This window comes from Herpailurus yagouaroundi, unplaced genomic scaffold (genome assembly GCF_014898765.1).
Source record: "Herpailurus yagouaroundi ecotype Mexico unplaced genomic scaffold, PumYag 197, whole genome shotgun sequence".
Classification (NCBI taxonomy): domain Eukaryota; kingdom Metazoa; phylum Chordata; class Mammalia; order Carnivora; family Felidae; genus Herpailurus; species Herpailurus yagouaroundi.
The window spans coordinates 23,945,560-23,959,746 of record NW_024412428.1 but is presented as its reverse complement, the minus strand read 5'-3'; the positions used below and the strand labels follow the sequence as shown (position 1 = coordinate 23,959,746).

General features: G+C 38.1%; 1 protein-coding gene across 4 annotated transcripts in view; it reads left to right on the top strand.

The window, feature by feature from the left end:
* LRCH1 (leucine rich repeats and calponin homology domain containing 1) overlaps positions 1-14,187 on the top strand; it is a 206,653-nt gene that overhangs the window by 102,400 nt on the left and 90,066 nt on the right. For all 4 annotated transcript variants that reach the window (XM_040448443.1, XM_040448445.1, XM_040448442.1 and 1 more), the window contains exon 2: positions 631-775. In XM_040448443.1, coding sequence (XP_040304377.1) covers positions 631-775 — 145 coding nt within the window. The remainder of the gene's footprint in view (positions 1-630; positions 776-14,187) is intronic.

The following is a 14,187-nucleotide window of genomic DNA, read 5'->3' as shown; positions in this document are numbered from 1 at the left end:
GTAGTATTGTAAACCATGCTGTGTGTTTACACTGCTCTGTAGACCACCATTAGTAAGGTCTTTGGTATCCTTGGCCAAGAGAGCTCAGTTTTATTGCTGGTCATGTGGCAGGCACAGTGCCTGTCCTTAAGAGAGACACCGTTGATTTATCTTGGTCTTACACATTGTGGGTACTCAGTGATGCTAGTGAATGAAATACTTGTTCAGTTGTCTGTGTGTGTGTGTTTGCGGAGGTTATAAAAGACATGTTGCAAGAGACAATACATGTTATGAATACAAAATTGAATTAAATAAACGAAATATTAAATATTCAGGTATATTAAGGGATACAGCTTTCATGCTTCCCTAGGGGAGAATGACTTTGAAATAATTTTCAGTTGAGGCCTTCTATCTGGCCTGCATTTCCAAATTAATATAAAAAGCTAAAACTGTTGCAGCAATATTTTGGCTTTTCCGTATAAATTGGGTAATATGCCAGGAAAAGGAAATCAACCCTGGAGTAACAGAGCTATCAAAAATTTAGATTATGTTTATTTTAAAACATGTTAAGGAAAAAAGTATTGATAGTTGATAATTGTATTTGATTGTGTTGAAGATTTATTGACAAAACATTCTTTCCTTTTTTCATAGATTTATCTAAAAACAGACTGGTCGAAGTCCCAATGGAATTGTGCCATTTTGTATCACTGGAAATTCTTAATCTGTATCATAATTGCATCAGAGTCATTCCTGAGGCGATCATTAATCTGCAGATGCTGACTTACTTAAACTTGAGGTAGGTTGTCTATAAAGATTGTAATCAAATTCACAGAAAAAGAACCCCAAATAATGATGCTTCCATTTCTATCAGGGCTTTTTCTTCTTGGCAATTCCTGATCATCTTTTGAAGTAAATCATACAAGGATTTTTTAAAGAACTACCTTCCATAATAGATTTGTAGTGCCATTCATACTGTTTTTGGTGCTAGACTTCTCTGAATGTCAATATGACAACATACTAGTGTTTAGTTTTTCTACAGTAATTTATATGGCAGCATTTATACCTTTTGTCTCTTTGGTGCTTGGTATATGGTCTTTGGGTATTGGTGTAGTTTTGGGAGGAGGAGGGCTAAAGGAAGCGAAAAAAGAACTTAGAGGTTTTGACCCGTTGGGACCTTGCTGGTCTTTGGGAGTTTTTGTACCTTTGGATTTTCTACTTAGTACTGTCTGAGCCTGTTCCTTTTTGGCCACCTGAGAAAATTCAAGAGCACTGAGCAACTCCAGTAAGATACGAAGTTTGCTGTCTTTGTAACCCCATTCAGTTAGGTCAGCATTTGCTGAGGACAGGCTGGTGGTCTGTGTTGATTCTCTAATTACACACAGCACAGTGTCACATATTAATGCCCCTGAGTAGCTCTGAAGTTAAGAAAATAAGCTACTTTAAGGCCTTGGTTTTAGACCTTGTGCTGTGACTATCAGCTGCTCTGGCTAGGTTTTGGCTCTTTGTCTCCTAATTCCTTGACTCATACTGGACGTCAGGAGGGAGACAGGAGCTGTTATATCAAATCTATCTCTGCAAAAAAAGCAAGGTTCCAAAGTTTAAGCCTGAGCAAAGCCTTCACTCATGTCAGTGGCATTATCTTGGTGTGTAAAGAGCAGCACCTGATTAGCAAGGCTTGTGCTGTGTAACAAACATACCAAACTTTAAAGTGCAAAATTCCCAATGAACCAGATATAGCATTAACTTGTGATAGATAACAATGTCAATTATTTTTTAGTTTTTTTTTAAAGCTAGCTACTGAGAGTTGGGGTCTTCTTTTGCTTTCTTTGCAGTCAGAGTGGGTTTCTGTTGCATTTCATTATATGTGCATATCCTCCTTGGGAGTGAAAAAAAGTCCTACTCATGTTTTTAAGTGGCCTTTGCTACTTTTTTGGTAAATGAGATGTAAATTACTATTAGCATAATCTCTAGAGACTCCTGTAGCTTACTTTCAACTTCTCCAGGTTTCTAGGTCATCTGACCATTTTGAGTTTTCTTGAGTGAGACAGTCTAAACTATTTCCGTAACAGCAGAATGTTAATTTCCTTGGAATTGCTGGATGGAGCCAACGTAGTGGTGTCTACAGAGTTTGGTTCACTATTTCCCTTAAACATCTGCCCTCTAATTCCAATCTGCATGGAGGAAATATCCCAAGGGCATATACAGTTGGTGTGTTCACTTTACTTACCTGTATGTGTCCCGCTGTGGCATTTTCACATCCAGCAGTGCTACATGTAACAAATAAGAAGATTTACCTTTGCATTGTTACACTAAGTCCATATACAGTGAGAAACTTTTTGGTATAGATGACATAACTCTTCTGGGATAATATAAACTATAGAATTCTATAAATCTAAAATAATCTAATCTTAACCTTTATGTTTTATTTATTTAAAAACTTTTTTTTAATGTTTATTTATTTTTTGAGAGGGAAAGAGAGAGACAGAGTGAGTGGGGGAGGGGCAGAGAGAGGGAGACACAGAATCTGAAGCAGGTTCCAGGCTCCAAGCTGTCAGCACAGAACCTGATACGGGGCTTGAACTCACAAACTGCGAGATCATCATGACCTGAGCCAATATTGGATGCTTAACCAACTGAGCCACTCAGGCGCCCCTATGTTAGGTTTTAAAAGCATTAATATAATTGGTTTTGGTATGATGATTTTCATGTCGAGCTTAGTTGAGAGTAGAGTAACATTGTTGTCTTCAGATGATAGAAAGGATGTATTGAAGTGTGGATTTCAGAACCTTTAAGGGCAAGAACAGAGTCATTGAGACTGATGATGCTGAAGAGGAACAATGTGGGTATATTGCAGACAGTTTTGTGGTGAATTGCTAGGTAATAGGAAGAAGAAAGAAAGAAAGGGGTTGTTGAACACCCAACTCTTTAAATGTTGTTTTCTATCTGCTTAATTTCTCGTTTGCCTCTATCCTTTTCTCCTTTTATATAGATCACTTTTGTTTTGTGTTGTCTTTCTTTGCTCACATCTCTATGCTTTAATACCTATTCTGTAGTGCTGAATCCTGACTCTTTAAAGGAATTGAGAGCTACATATAGAAAATTAAGAAAAAAGTATGTCTCTTACTTTTTAGGTGTTGTATCAGGGTATATTAAAATGTAAGTACATCCTCTAAACTCTTTGAAAGCCAGGTCCTGTGTGTGTGTATGTGTGTGTGTGTGTGTGTGTGTGTGTGTATGCTTGTGTGTGTGTATATATATATATATGTAATTATTATATATAATATATATGTAATTATTTTTGATATGTATATGTAATTATTTTTGATACCCTTTTTAAAATTTGGGGCGCCTGGGTGGCGCAGTCGGTTGAGCGTCCGACTTCAGCCAGGTCACGATCTCGCGGTCCGTGAGTTCGAGCCTGCGTCGGGCTCTGGGCTGATGGCTCAGAGCCTGGAGCCTGTTTCCGATTCTGTGTCTCCCTCTCTCTCTGCCCCTCCCCCGTTCATGCTCTGTCTCTCTCTGTCCCAAAAATAAATAAACGTTGAAAAAAAAAATTAAAAAAAAAATAAATAAAAATAAAATTTACTTCACGAGTATAAATGTGTAACATAAAATAACGTAGGGAAAGCTTTAAAGTGACCGGGAAGATGGGCCCTTTGTTCAATTATAGAGCCTTTAATTTCCAATTTATTGGGTTTAGTTGGAATAGGTCTTCTAAGAATTGGACCATTTGCAATTGAGTTATTTTTGTGTTTGATAGTGATTTGAGGTACAATGTTGTATTTGCCTAAAAGATTTATTTGTAACTTGTAAAATAGTAGATGACTGTCACATCTGTTTATTTGCAAATATATAATACATAATATTACTTGCAAATATATAATGATGCCTGGAAAATACCAGTGGCATCTAATGAAATCATGATCTCTTCTAAGATGTTGAGTGGCATCATCCACACGATAGTGAGTCTGTGTGAGTTCTTCTCGTGCTCAAACTCCTACTCCACTCCTCGCCACCGTCATGCTGCTAACCAGGAAGGCATTTAGAATATTGTGCTTGTGTGGGATCATGATACATGTCCCATCCACAATATCCAGGATTGGGCACTGTGGCCTTTTCAGTTCCTTTCTACCCCTCATGAAAATCAAGTCAACGAAATAAAATTTATTTCTTTTTGGGTATGGTGAAGGGGCATAGTGGACTCCCGTTGACTTTGGCCTTTGGAAGAGAGGCTGTCAATCTGTGTACTTGAAAAAGATGCAGGGGACTCAGGAAGCCGCAGACATACTGCGTTGTAGAAGAACTGAGTTGTCTTCGTGCAGTTTTTTTTTTTTCTGTGACAAATGGGGGATTATGCCAAAGAAAGAAGCTTATACTCTAGACAGAAGTGTATCATCAAATCACGACCTCATCACCAGTCTAGAGGTATCGGGGAAATCTGTATCAATTTTAGAAAATTAAAGACCAACTGTAAATTGCTTTTAGGCACACACTTAATGCGGACTCTGTCAGCTGTAGCCTGTTCTGACACAACTTAGCAAATAGCCACGTTCATCAGACTTTACAAATCAGTACCTGAAACTGCTTTCTCTTCCATAGTGCTTAGCGGTTTTTTCCTCTTATTTCTGTGAACTACGAGTAAAGAGCTGTTTAGATAAAATAGTGTAGAGATGTTGCTTTTCAGATTTTCACAGATTGCATGTTTCTATCCTTAAAATTAAACACGGTCTCAAGGTATTTTTAATTTTTTCTCTTTTTTAATAAATCACAGATAGAACTCACTAGGGCTGTATGTTTTAAAGTAGGAGAGATGCCATATGAAGCTCCTTTGCATTGACGGGAAACATTCAAAATTGATCACACCCTGTGGGATATATTGGGCATTTCAGCAGAGGAAACAGCCATAAATATTTGATGGTGATGGTGGTAAGGATGACAATGGAGCTGATGGTGGTGGTGGTGGTACTCCCCATTGCCTACACAGCTTCTTGGCTGAAGGGATGTCTCAGAGATGTTATCTCTAAGTGTCAATGGCTGCTTAGTGCCAGAAACCCAGTTCCTGTCTTAGACTAGAGATGGGTGTAATTAGCACATGCAAGATAAAACTCTTCACTGTGAAATACAGTGAAAAACACTTCAGCGTCTTCCCACATGATAGAAATGTCAGACTCGTGGAAAATACTAATTTATTGCTGTTTATGTAGCCTGTGTTTGAAGTCTCCGGGCTTTTAATCTCTGCGTCTTGGTGTTCACAACAGAAGGTTATGTTAGTTTAGTGTAGGTGCCACTGTGTTTCTTCCTGTTATAAAGTGTCTTAATCCCAGAAATGTGGCCAAGAACAATAAAAACGATCAAGCAAGAGCTGTTCCTATAGAGAACAAACACTTTGAACCTGAGCTACACAGGAAAGCCTTTCAAAGTTTAAACTCTATTTTAAGGTGCTGGAGAGGCTGTTGTTGATTAGACCCATGGAGAAGATGTACCTTAGGAAAACAGAATAACCCGGACTAGCAAAACGCTTGGCAACAAAGGGGTGTTACGAGTCTAAGACTAGGGACTTTAGCTTAAAAGTTTCATCTCCGAGAGGTTCAGGAATAGAAACTGCCAAAAAATGGAAGTTCTTTACAGCATTTGATCATATTGCTTCCAGAACTTCTCTTGAGTGGTTTTACTTTCCGAGGGTGAAACACACACATCGGGAGCTGGCTTCTTCATTAGAAGCCCCCCTGTGTCTATCAGTCTATTTAGGAATAGTTTCTGAGGCATTGCCTGTGAAGGAAAGGGCAGTCTCTTGAGCAAAATGTTATCATACCATAAAAGGAATCTGTTTTGGATGCTTTTTCTGAAGCCTGGCATCCTTTTTGGCTGCTAAACAATGTGCAGAAAGAGCCAACTTCCTGATGGCCATATAACCTGTATCCCTACATTCCTTTGGTGGGGTGGGGGGGGGGCGGTTTGGGGAGGTCCTTCTGAGAAATAATCTTTAATCCTAAGAATAGCTCACTATCTGAAGGATTTGGAGAAGCATCTTGCGTGCTAAGGTTGCCTTAGCCCAGATTTTATATTTTGGTTGTGAACTGAATTAATTTTTTATTCCTAAGAATTTTAATTGTATCCCTCGCCTTGCCATTGACATTTCTGAAGGTCTTGACTGTAAGATAGCATTTATTCTTTCTAGAAACTGAGAAAATTGATGGTGTCTTCCTACATGGAAAAAGGGGAGGAGATTTGTTCAGTTCAAGACAAACGTGTATCCCAAATCCTTTTATGAAGGTCTTACTTTATTTTCAAAGGGAAAATGAGCTATTGTGGAACTGACCTTTGGAAGCTAGGCTGTGTTTTATCAAAGGACAGATCAGCAGGAAGACACCAAAACACAGCAAACCATGTTGGAATTTGGAAGCATTATCTTAAAATTTGAAGATATTTTTTGTAGAATGCTAGAGTTGGAAATGGCCACCAGACTCATCAATAGCACGACCAACAGTGTATGGGTTAAGCCTTGTGTTTTCTAGTGGGCCCACTGGGCATTTGTTTTCAAGGCAGAACCTAGAGACAGTGGTCTCTAAAATTTTTAATATATTTATAAATTGTAGCACCTGTAAAATTCTGTACATTGGCATTGGTAGCTGTCAGGCTTTATTAAGGGTGAATGAGTTAATAGTAGGATATTTCTTACCAGATTCCATTCCTTTTAGTATAGTTCATACTTGGCAAGACTTCCAAAGAGGGTTTTTCCATTATACATGTCACCTGATAATAGATGTTGTTTTAGATCAGTGTTTGTATCAAACAGGAACAGAGAGACACAAAAGGGACATTATGGCTTTGATGGCTAGAGCGCTGTCAGAATGTGTTGATTTTGTTTTCAGTTCTGCTTCTGATCTTAATAAAATTTGTAAGACCTTTGTGCTGAAGATTTTCCCTCCGAAAATGGGGTAAATGCCTACAGCTAATTCATTATTTAGATGTTTTGTATATAGTAATTCTCAAAGTTTTTTTCTGCAAGTCAAAACGAACAAGGTGCAAATTAATTTATTTTTCTAGCTAGACAGATAAAAACCCTCTGAAACATTGCCATTTCGTCAATAATCAGCTTATTCTGTTTCTTCTAAGAATATTGCAGTTTGCAGTGACAAGTACTGTCATCAAGAAGAGGGAAAGAGAAAAAGAGCGTATACACAAGGAGGAGGGTGTGGGTTTTTGTTATAGTTTGCCTGACATTTTCACCTTTGTTACCTTGTCTAATGCTAACTATGCCCTTTAGGACAGTTTCATAGTCTTAAAAATAGTTGCTAGAGAATTGTCCAGGAGACCAACATAAATATTGAAATAAAGGAGGACTTGTGTAATTTTACACATTTCTATTGTATCTGTAGTTGGTTTGCCTTTCAAATTCCTAATACTGTGGATTTGTGTTCCTTTATCCCCCTTTTTTTAGAAGTCTGTCTATTTTGATTGTGTATTTTTTTGTTGGATCATCTTTTAATTTCAGTGACCAATGTTTTTGGGTTTTTATCTTCTATTTCATTAGTTTCTGATTTTTATCTGTCATATTTCCATCTATTTTCTTGTATGTTTATTTTTTTTCTAATTTCTAGAGTTTAGGGTATGTCATTCATTAATCTCATAGGAGCATTTAAGGTTATGAATTTCTCTATATGTAGCGCTGTAGCTGAGTCCTATAAGTTGTGATGTGTGGTATTTTTTAAATCACTCGTAAAACCTTTCTAATTTTCAATATTACTTCTTTGACCCATGCATTTGCTATAGAGTAGATTCTTCAAGTTACCTTCTATAATTGATTTTTAATGTTACCGCACCGTGTTTAGAAAATATTTTGTCTGATGTTGATTCTCTACCTTGGTTGAGATTTGCTTTGTAGCCTGTGTGTAGTTAATTTTGTAAGTATTCTGAAAGTATGTATGTCCTCTAAGTGTTGTATGTGGATTCTAGTAAATCCATTAAGTATGCAGCTCATCTTGTCTTTACCCTAACACGTTTTGCCTGTTTAATATATATCTGTTACTGAGAGATGTGCTTTAAGCAAAATAGGATGATTGTGGATCTGTTGGTTTTTACCCCTGTAATTCCATCAATTCTTAATAGATGTATTTTAAGACCAAGTTATAGGCCAGGTATTTTGAGCCCAAGTTCCAAAATGTATATCTTTCTTACAAACTGCAAGTTTTATCATTGTGTAGTGATTCACTTTATCCCTAAAACGCTTTTTTTTTTTACTTACAGTCTATTGTATATGAAATTAATAGTTCCGTCTTAGCTTTCTTTTGGTGTCTTTTGCTCACATACATGTTTTCACTTCCTCATTTTCAACCTTTCAACCTTGGTTTAGGTACATATGTATGTGGATTTATATTTTTCTTCTTACTTTGTATTTTGTCAAGATTATCTTTGCTTCTTTTTCCCCGCCTTTTCCTAGCTTCTATTGAATATTCCAAGTTTTGTTTATTCCAGTTTTTTTCTTTCTCTGGTTTAGAAATTTGTCATTATATCTTTATACATTTAATTGAAAGGTTACCTATAAATTGCAAAAGCCTAAAGATCTAAAGGTAAAAAATGCCTCTCTCATCCTCCCCAAATTGGTAACATTCACAGAAAGCTTTAATGGCAAGCACTCCTCTGCAAATGTATATTATTTTTATTCTATATTTTAGGTCCCTCTTGCTTTTTACCTTGATTTGAGTGAACTGATGCTCATTTGTACTTATCTATATTTTTTACCAGATTCTCTGGTTTTTCATCTCACTCTTTTTAGGATGAATCTCTTTGTTTATAGCATGCGTTCTTAAGAAGTTTCTTTAGTGATAATGTTTGTGGTAAATTCAGTCTTTTTTCTGAAATGTCTTTTCACCTCATTGTTGAAGGAAGGTTCAGTTCTTGGGATAAAACTTCAGGCTGTATTAGTTAGTGTAAAGTTTTAAGTTACAGTTCTTTTCTGTTATATTTCAGAGATGCTGTGTTTTCTGGCCTCAGTTTTGCTATAGAGAAATCCTTCGCTAATCCAAATGATTTAGGCTTGTAGAGGATTTTTATGTTTTTCCTTTTGATTTCTCCCCCTAACTTCTTTTTATCTTTGTTGCTCTCTATTTTTTGCTATGCTATATATAGCTCTATCTTGATTTACCTAGCTCTAAACTTTGTTTTGCGCTCTGAGCCTGAAGATTCATGTATTTCATCATTGTCTTTGTCTTTTTGCATATTGCCCCTTCCTCCATGTTTCTATTATTTCTGCCTACTTTGGGTACTCCCTATTGGTTAACTTAGCTCTTTCATTCTTTCTCACTTCTTAAATTTGGGATAGTTTTCAAATAAAAAAAAAGTGTTTAAACATATTGAGAGTGGAAGGACAGTACTACTTTGAAAGCAGGAAAAAACTGTAGTATTGTGGGATCCTTAATGGAAAAGAGTCTCAGTGACTGGAATGTGTAGTGAAAGAACTCTGTATTGTGGCTTCTTAGTGAGATCTGATGCCCTCTCCTACCCTTGTAATAGTATACTTTGGTGGTTGGCTAAAAACGAACTTTGACTTGATACTGAATTTCTATGAGTTAAGTCATTTTATTATAAAATTAGATGAGGACAAGTCTTGAAGCCTTTGCCTCATTAAATCGGAGTGTGCGAGAATTTGACTTCTTAATCTTCAGTCCTTTCTTTGTTGGATTCTGCCTAGTTAGCATCATCCATACCTTCTTCCCTGCTGTCTTAACATGAGGGTCAGATGGAATTAGGGCTTTTTTTTTTTTTAATATAATTTATTGTCAAATTGGCTAACATACAGTGTGTAAAGTGTGCTCTTGGTTTTTGGTGTAGATTCCCATGATTCATTGCTTACATACAACACCCAGTGCTCATCCCAACAAGTGCTCTCCTCAATGCCCATCACCCATTTCCCCCCTCTCCCCCACCGCACCCGCATCCACCCTCAGTTTGTTCTCTGTATTTAAGAGTCTCTTATGGTTTGCCTCCCTCTGTCTCTGTTTGTAACTATTTTTCCCCTTCCCTTTCCCCATGGTCTTCTGTTAAGTTTCTCAAGATCCACATATGAGTGAAAATATATGTCTTTCTTTCTCTGACTTACTTATTTCACTCAGCTTAATACCTTCCAGTTCCATCCACGTTGCTATAAATGGCAGGATTTCATTCTTTCTTATCGCCAAGTAGTATTCCATTGTATACATAAACCACATCTTCTTTATCCATTCATCAATTGATGGACATTTAGGCTCTTCCCTTAATTTAGCTATTGTTGAAAGTGCCACTATAAACATTGGGGCACATGTGCCTCTATGCATCAGCACTCCTGTATCTCTTGGGTAAATTCCTAGTAGTGCTATTGCTGGGTCATAGGATAGTTCTATTTTTAACTTTTTGAGGAACCTCCACATGTTTTCCAGAGCGGCTGCACCAGTTTACATTCCCACCAACAGTGCAAGAAGGTTCCCATTTCTCTGCATCCTCGCCAGCACCTGTAGTTTCCTGATTTGTTCATTTTAGCCACTCTGACCAGTGTGAGGTGGTGTCTCAGTGTGGCTTTGATTTGTATTTCTCTGATGATGAGTGACGTTGAGCATCTTGTCATGTGTCTGTTGGCCATCTGGATGTCTTCTTTGGAAAAGTGTCTATTCATGTCTTCTGCCCATTTCTTCACTAGATTATTTGTTTTTTGGGTGTTGAGTTTGGTAAGTTCTTTATAGATTTTGGATACTAACCCTTTATCCTTTATGGCATTTGCAAATCTGTCACCCTGTTGATCGCCAGCATTGATTCAGCTGATCTGGCTGGCTAGGCGGGTGTCCCCTTCCTTCCTCACCACTCCATGTGCGTCCCTCCCAAAGCTGCACACTGGATCAAAGAGGACAACCTTCTCCGATAGAGGAGGACTGTTCTTCAGTCAAGGGTATGTGAGTAGCTGCGTTCCCCTGCTAGAACCTCCAAACAAGGAATTAGGGCTTTTTAAAGGTGAGTGGGTTTTGACTGCAGTCTGGAGGTGTGAGGGCCAGTTCAGGGCTTCGCTTTGGTTTCCTTGCTGTTCTTATTTGCTTGTTAGTAACAATGATAGTAACAGGACAAATAAAAAATTTTTTTACAAGAGTTGCTTTTGAGGAAAAAGACAGTCTTGGTTTTGTCAGCTTCCCAATTCAAATCTAAATGCATTGCTTCATTTTCAAAAGTAAAAAAAAAAATAGACTGTAGTAGCTGAAAAATTGTAGAATATGATGTAAAAGTATTACCCTACTTCTGAAAAGAATACCTGTGCTGTGAGAGCTCAGGGAGGGGCGATCTTGGTAAAGTAATGCAGCCAAGAATTTCAGCATGCGATAATCATAAATAGACTTCTCCAGGGAAGATAAGTTAAGTCAAGAATAAATACATATTCTGTGGTTCTTTATCTGGAAGCATTCAAGGGATGGAATGTTTAGGTGACAGAGTTTATTCTGTGAGGCATTGTTTTTTCACCTCCTGCCATTTCTTGGAACACCTTCATACTCTTGGGACCAGATGGACTGTCACGACAGGTGGAATGAGATAATCTCTGTGAACGGTAAGAAAATAGCCAGAAGATTTGGGTCACTTTCAGAGTTGGATCATGTGGAACTGTTATCTGTTAATCTAAGCATATCCACGTTAACCTTATGAAATCAGGCAGTGTTTTTCTGATACCCCTCTTGGCAGCTGGAAAGCCATAGCAGAAAGGAATGTGAAAATAACATAAGAAAATTGACCCCTTTCACTCAGTGATTAATTCATCTGTTCATGAATAGAGAATAATACATCTGGAGGAAACTTACTCGCCAGACTCCATAGGGGGTTGAAAAACAGTTACTTATTTCTAACCTCAGTGATGCCATTGGATCAATTAAGGAATAAATAAAACATTGTTTTCCCAAAGTATATTCTATGGAAAAGTGTTCTGTCAGATATAGGTATACTTAAACAAACAAACAAAAAAGCCCAAAGCCCAAGTATTGTGCTAATCTGCACTATATGTCTCCAAGCAACACAGAACTCTTCCCCTCTTTTTTTGTGAGACCTACCGTTCAGCATCTCCCAGAACAGTGCTTTCCAGAACACCAGTTTGTAAACACTAATTTAGAAGAATTTTTATCACCCACTGACTCCTTTAAGAACTGACCTCATGCCTAAAAAAGGACGAGGTTAAAAAGTATGTCCCTTCATGTTGTTATATTCAGAGCCCAGGTAATCTGTATGGACTCCATGTATTGAAGGAAAAAATGAAATACAAGTAGAAGACAGAAAGGCCCAGGAGACACTAAAGCATAAAGTGTGTTACACAGAGGTGCCATCCAAACTGACTTATTTTCTCATTTAGTACTTAAAAAAAAAAAAAAACTTTACTTTTTTTATTACCTATCAAATAAAATGTGCAATCTCTTTTGAGAAAAAATTACTGCAAAGTACAAATAATATATATGTCATCACCGGTGCTCAAACAATTGTTAATTTTTTAAGACATTTGTTCATAAGATTTTTTTTTTCTTTTCCCTAACTCCTTTATAGGATGGAATTTTTTTGGAGGGGGTGAGAGGATTTTTTCAGAGGTTCTGAGAGCTCTATATTACATAATGAAAAAAAAGAATGACCTTGACCAGAAGTCTGAAACAACTGAGTCTTTAAATTGTCTGCACTGAAATTTTAACGTTGCAACGCCACATCCCTATAGTTGAAACTAATCACCCGTTATAGGGTAATTCTTTTAAAAAGGTAAAAATCAGGGGCGCCTGGGTGGCTCAGTCGGTTGAGCATCCGACTTCGGCTCAGGTCGTGATCTTGCGGTCTGTGGGTTCGAGCCCCGCATCGGGCTCTGTGCTGACAGCTCAGAGCCTGGAGCCTGCTTCGGATTCTGTGTCTCCCTCTCTCTCTCTGCCCCTCCCCGCTCTGTCACTCTCTCTGTCAAAAATAAACATTAAAAAAAAGGTAAAAATCATGACTCTCATACAAATATAACATCCATCAAACATTATATGTATATAATATATAATAGTATATAAATATATATAGTTCATTAATTAACGAAGAAACCAGTAAGATGTTACAACCTGTTTAAAGGAGAACTCAGCATGCACAAACACATGCATGCATTCACGCTAGCGGGCTTACTGAAGTGAATTTATGAATAGTTGTGAGAAGGCAGCAATCTGTTGCAGTTCCACTGAACTCATGACAATTTGTGCTTTAAAAAAAATTTTTTTTAATGTTTATTTATTTTTGAGAGAGACAGAGACAGAGCATGATTGGGGGAGGGGCAGAGAGAGAGGGAGACACAAGACTCTGAAGCAGGCTCCAGGCTCTGAGCTGTAAGTACAAAGCCCGATGCGGGGCTTGAACTCACAGACCGTGAGATCATGACCTGAGCCGAAGTCGGATGCTTAACCAATTGAGCCACCCAGGTGCCTCAATTTGTCTGTGTTTCTATGCTCGAAAATTACTTGTATTACTATCAGTTTTCAGTGTTAGAACAAGTTACAGGGTTGTAAAGTAAGTCAAAGACCATGAAAAACGGAGATAACCCGGAAGGGTGTACTAGACAAGCCCCGAGCAGTGATTCTGCCCATCTCGAAATCATTTACGATGTGTCCTGGTACACCAAATAATTTCATTTAGATCGTGGCATTTATGAGCAGTTTGAATGGGACTAGAGGTAGAAGAAAAAAATCGGCAGTGGTATTCACTGTAGATTGGGAAACTCTTCGTTGCCTGGGTCCCAAAGATGGTGAGAGGCTGGCTGTGTGCCGGTGGGTGGCGGGACAGGCTTGAAGAGGCAACGTGTGTGCTATGAGGGTAGCACGTTTACTTTTGTTGGCCAGTCATTTTTCGAGTAGGTGATCTTGAGGGAATTGAAGCCAACTATTAGGAATAGTGGTCTCTCCCTTACCGTCAGTCCCAGCAAGAGACCCCTGAGACCGCAGTACCAAGGGGAGAGAACAGCCCGGGATTTTTGGCAGAGGCAACCTTGGGTCATTCGACAGAGGTGCCCAAAGTCGGAGGACACTTGTGTAAAGAGTTATTAGGATGAGCCTGAGACCCTTTCACCTCACTTTATGGGGAGGATCCATAAAGGGAGTCTCACTTTCATTTGCCAAGAGTCACTAACGTCTTGCCTTAAATCTTGAGAAACCCAGTCGGAAATAAATGCCGCTACAGTATTTGAAAATGCCATGACCCGTC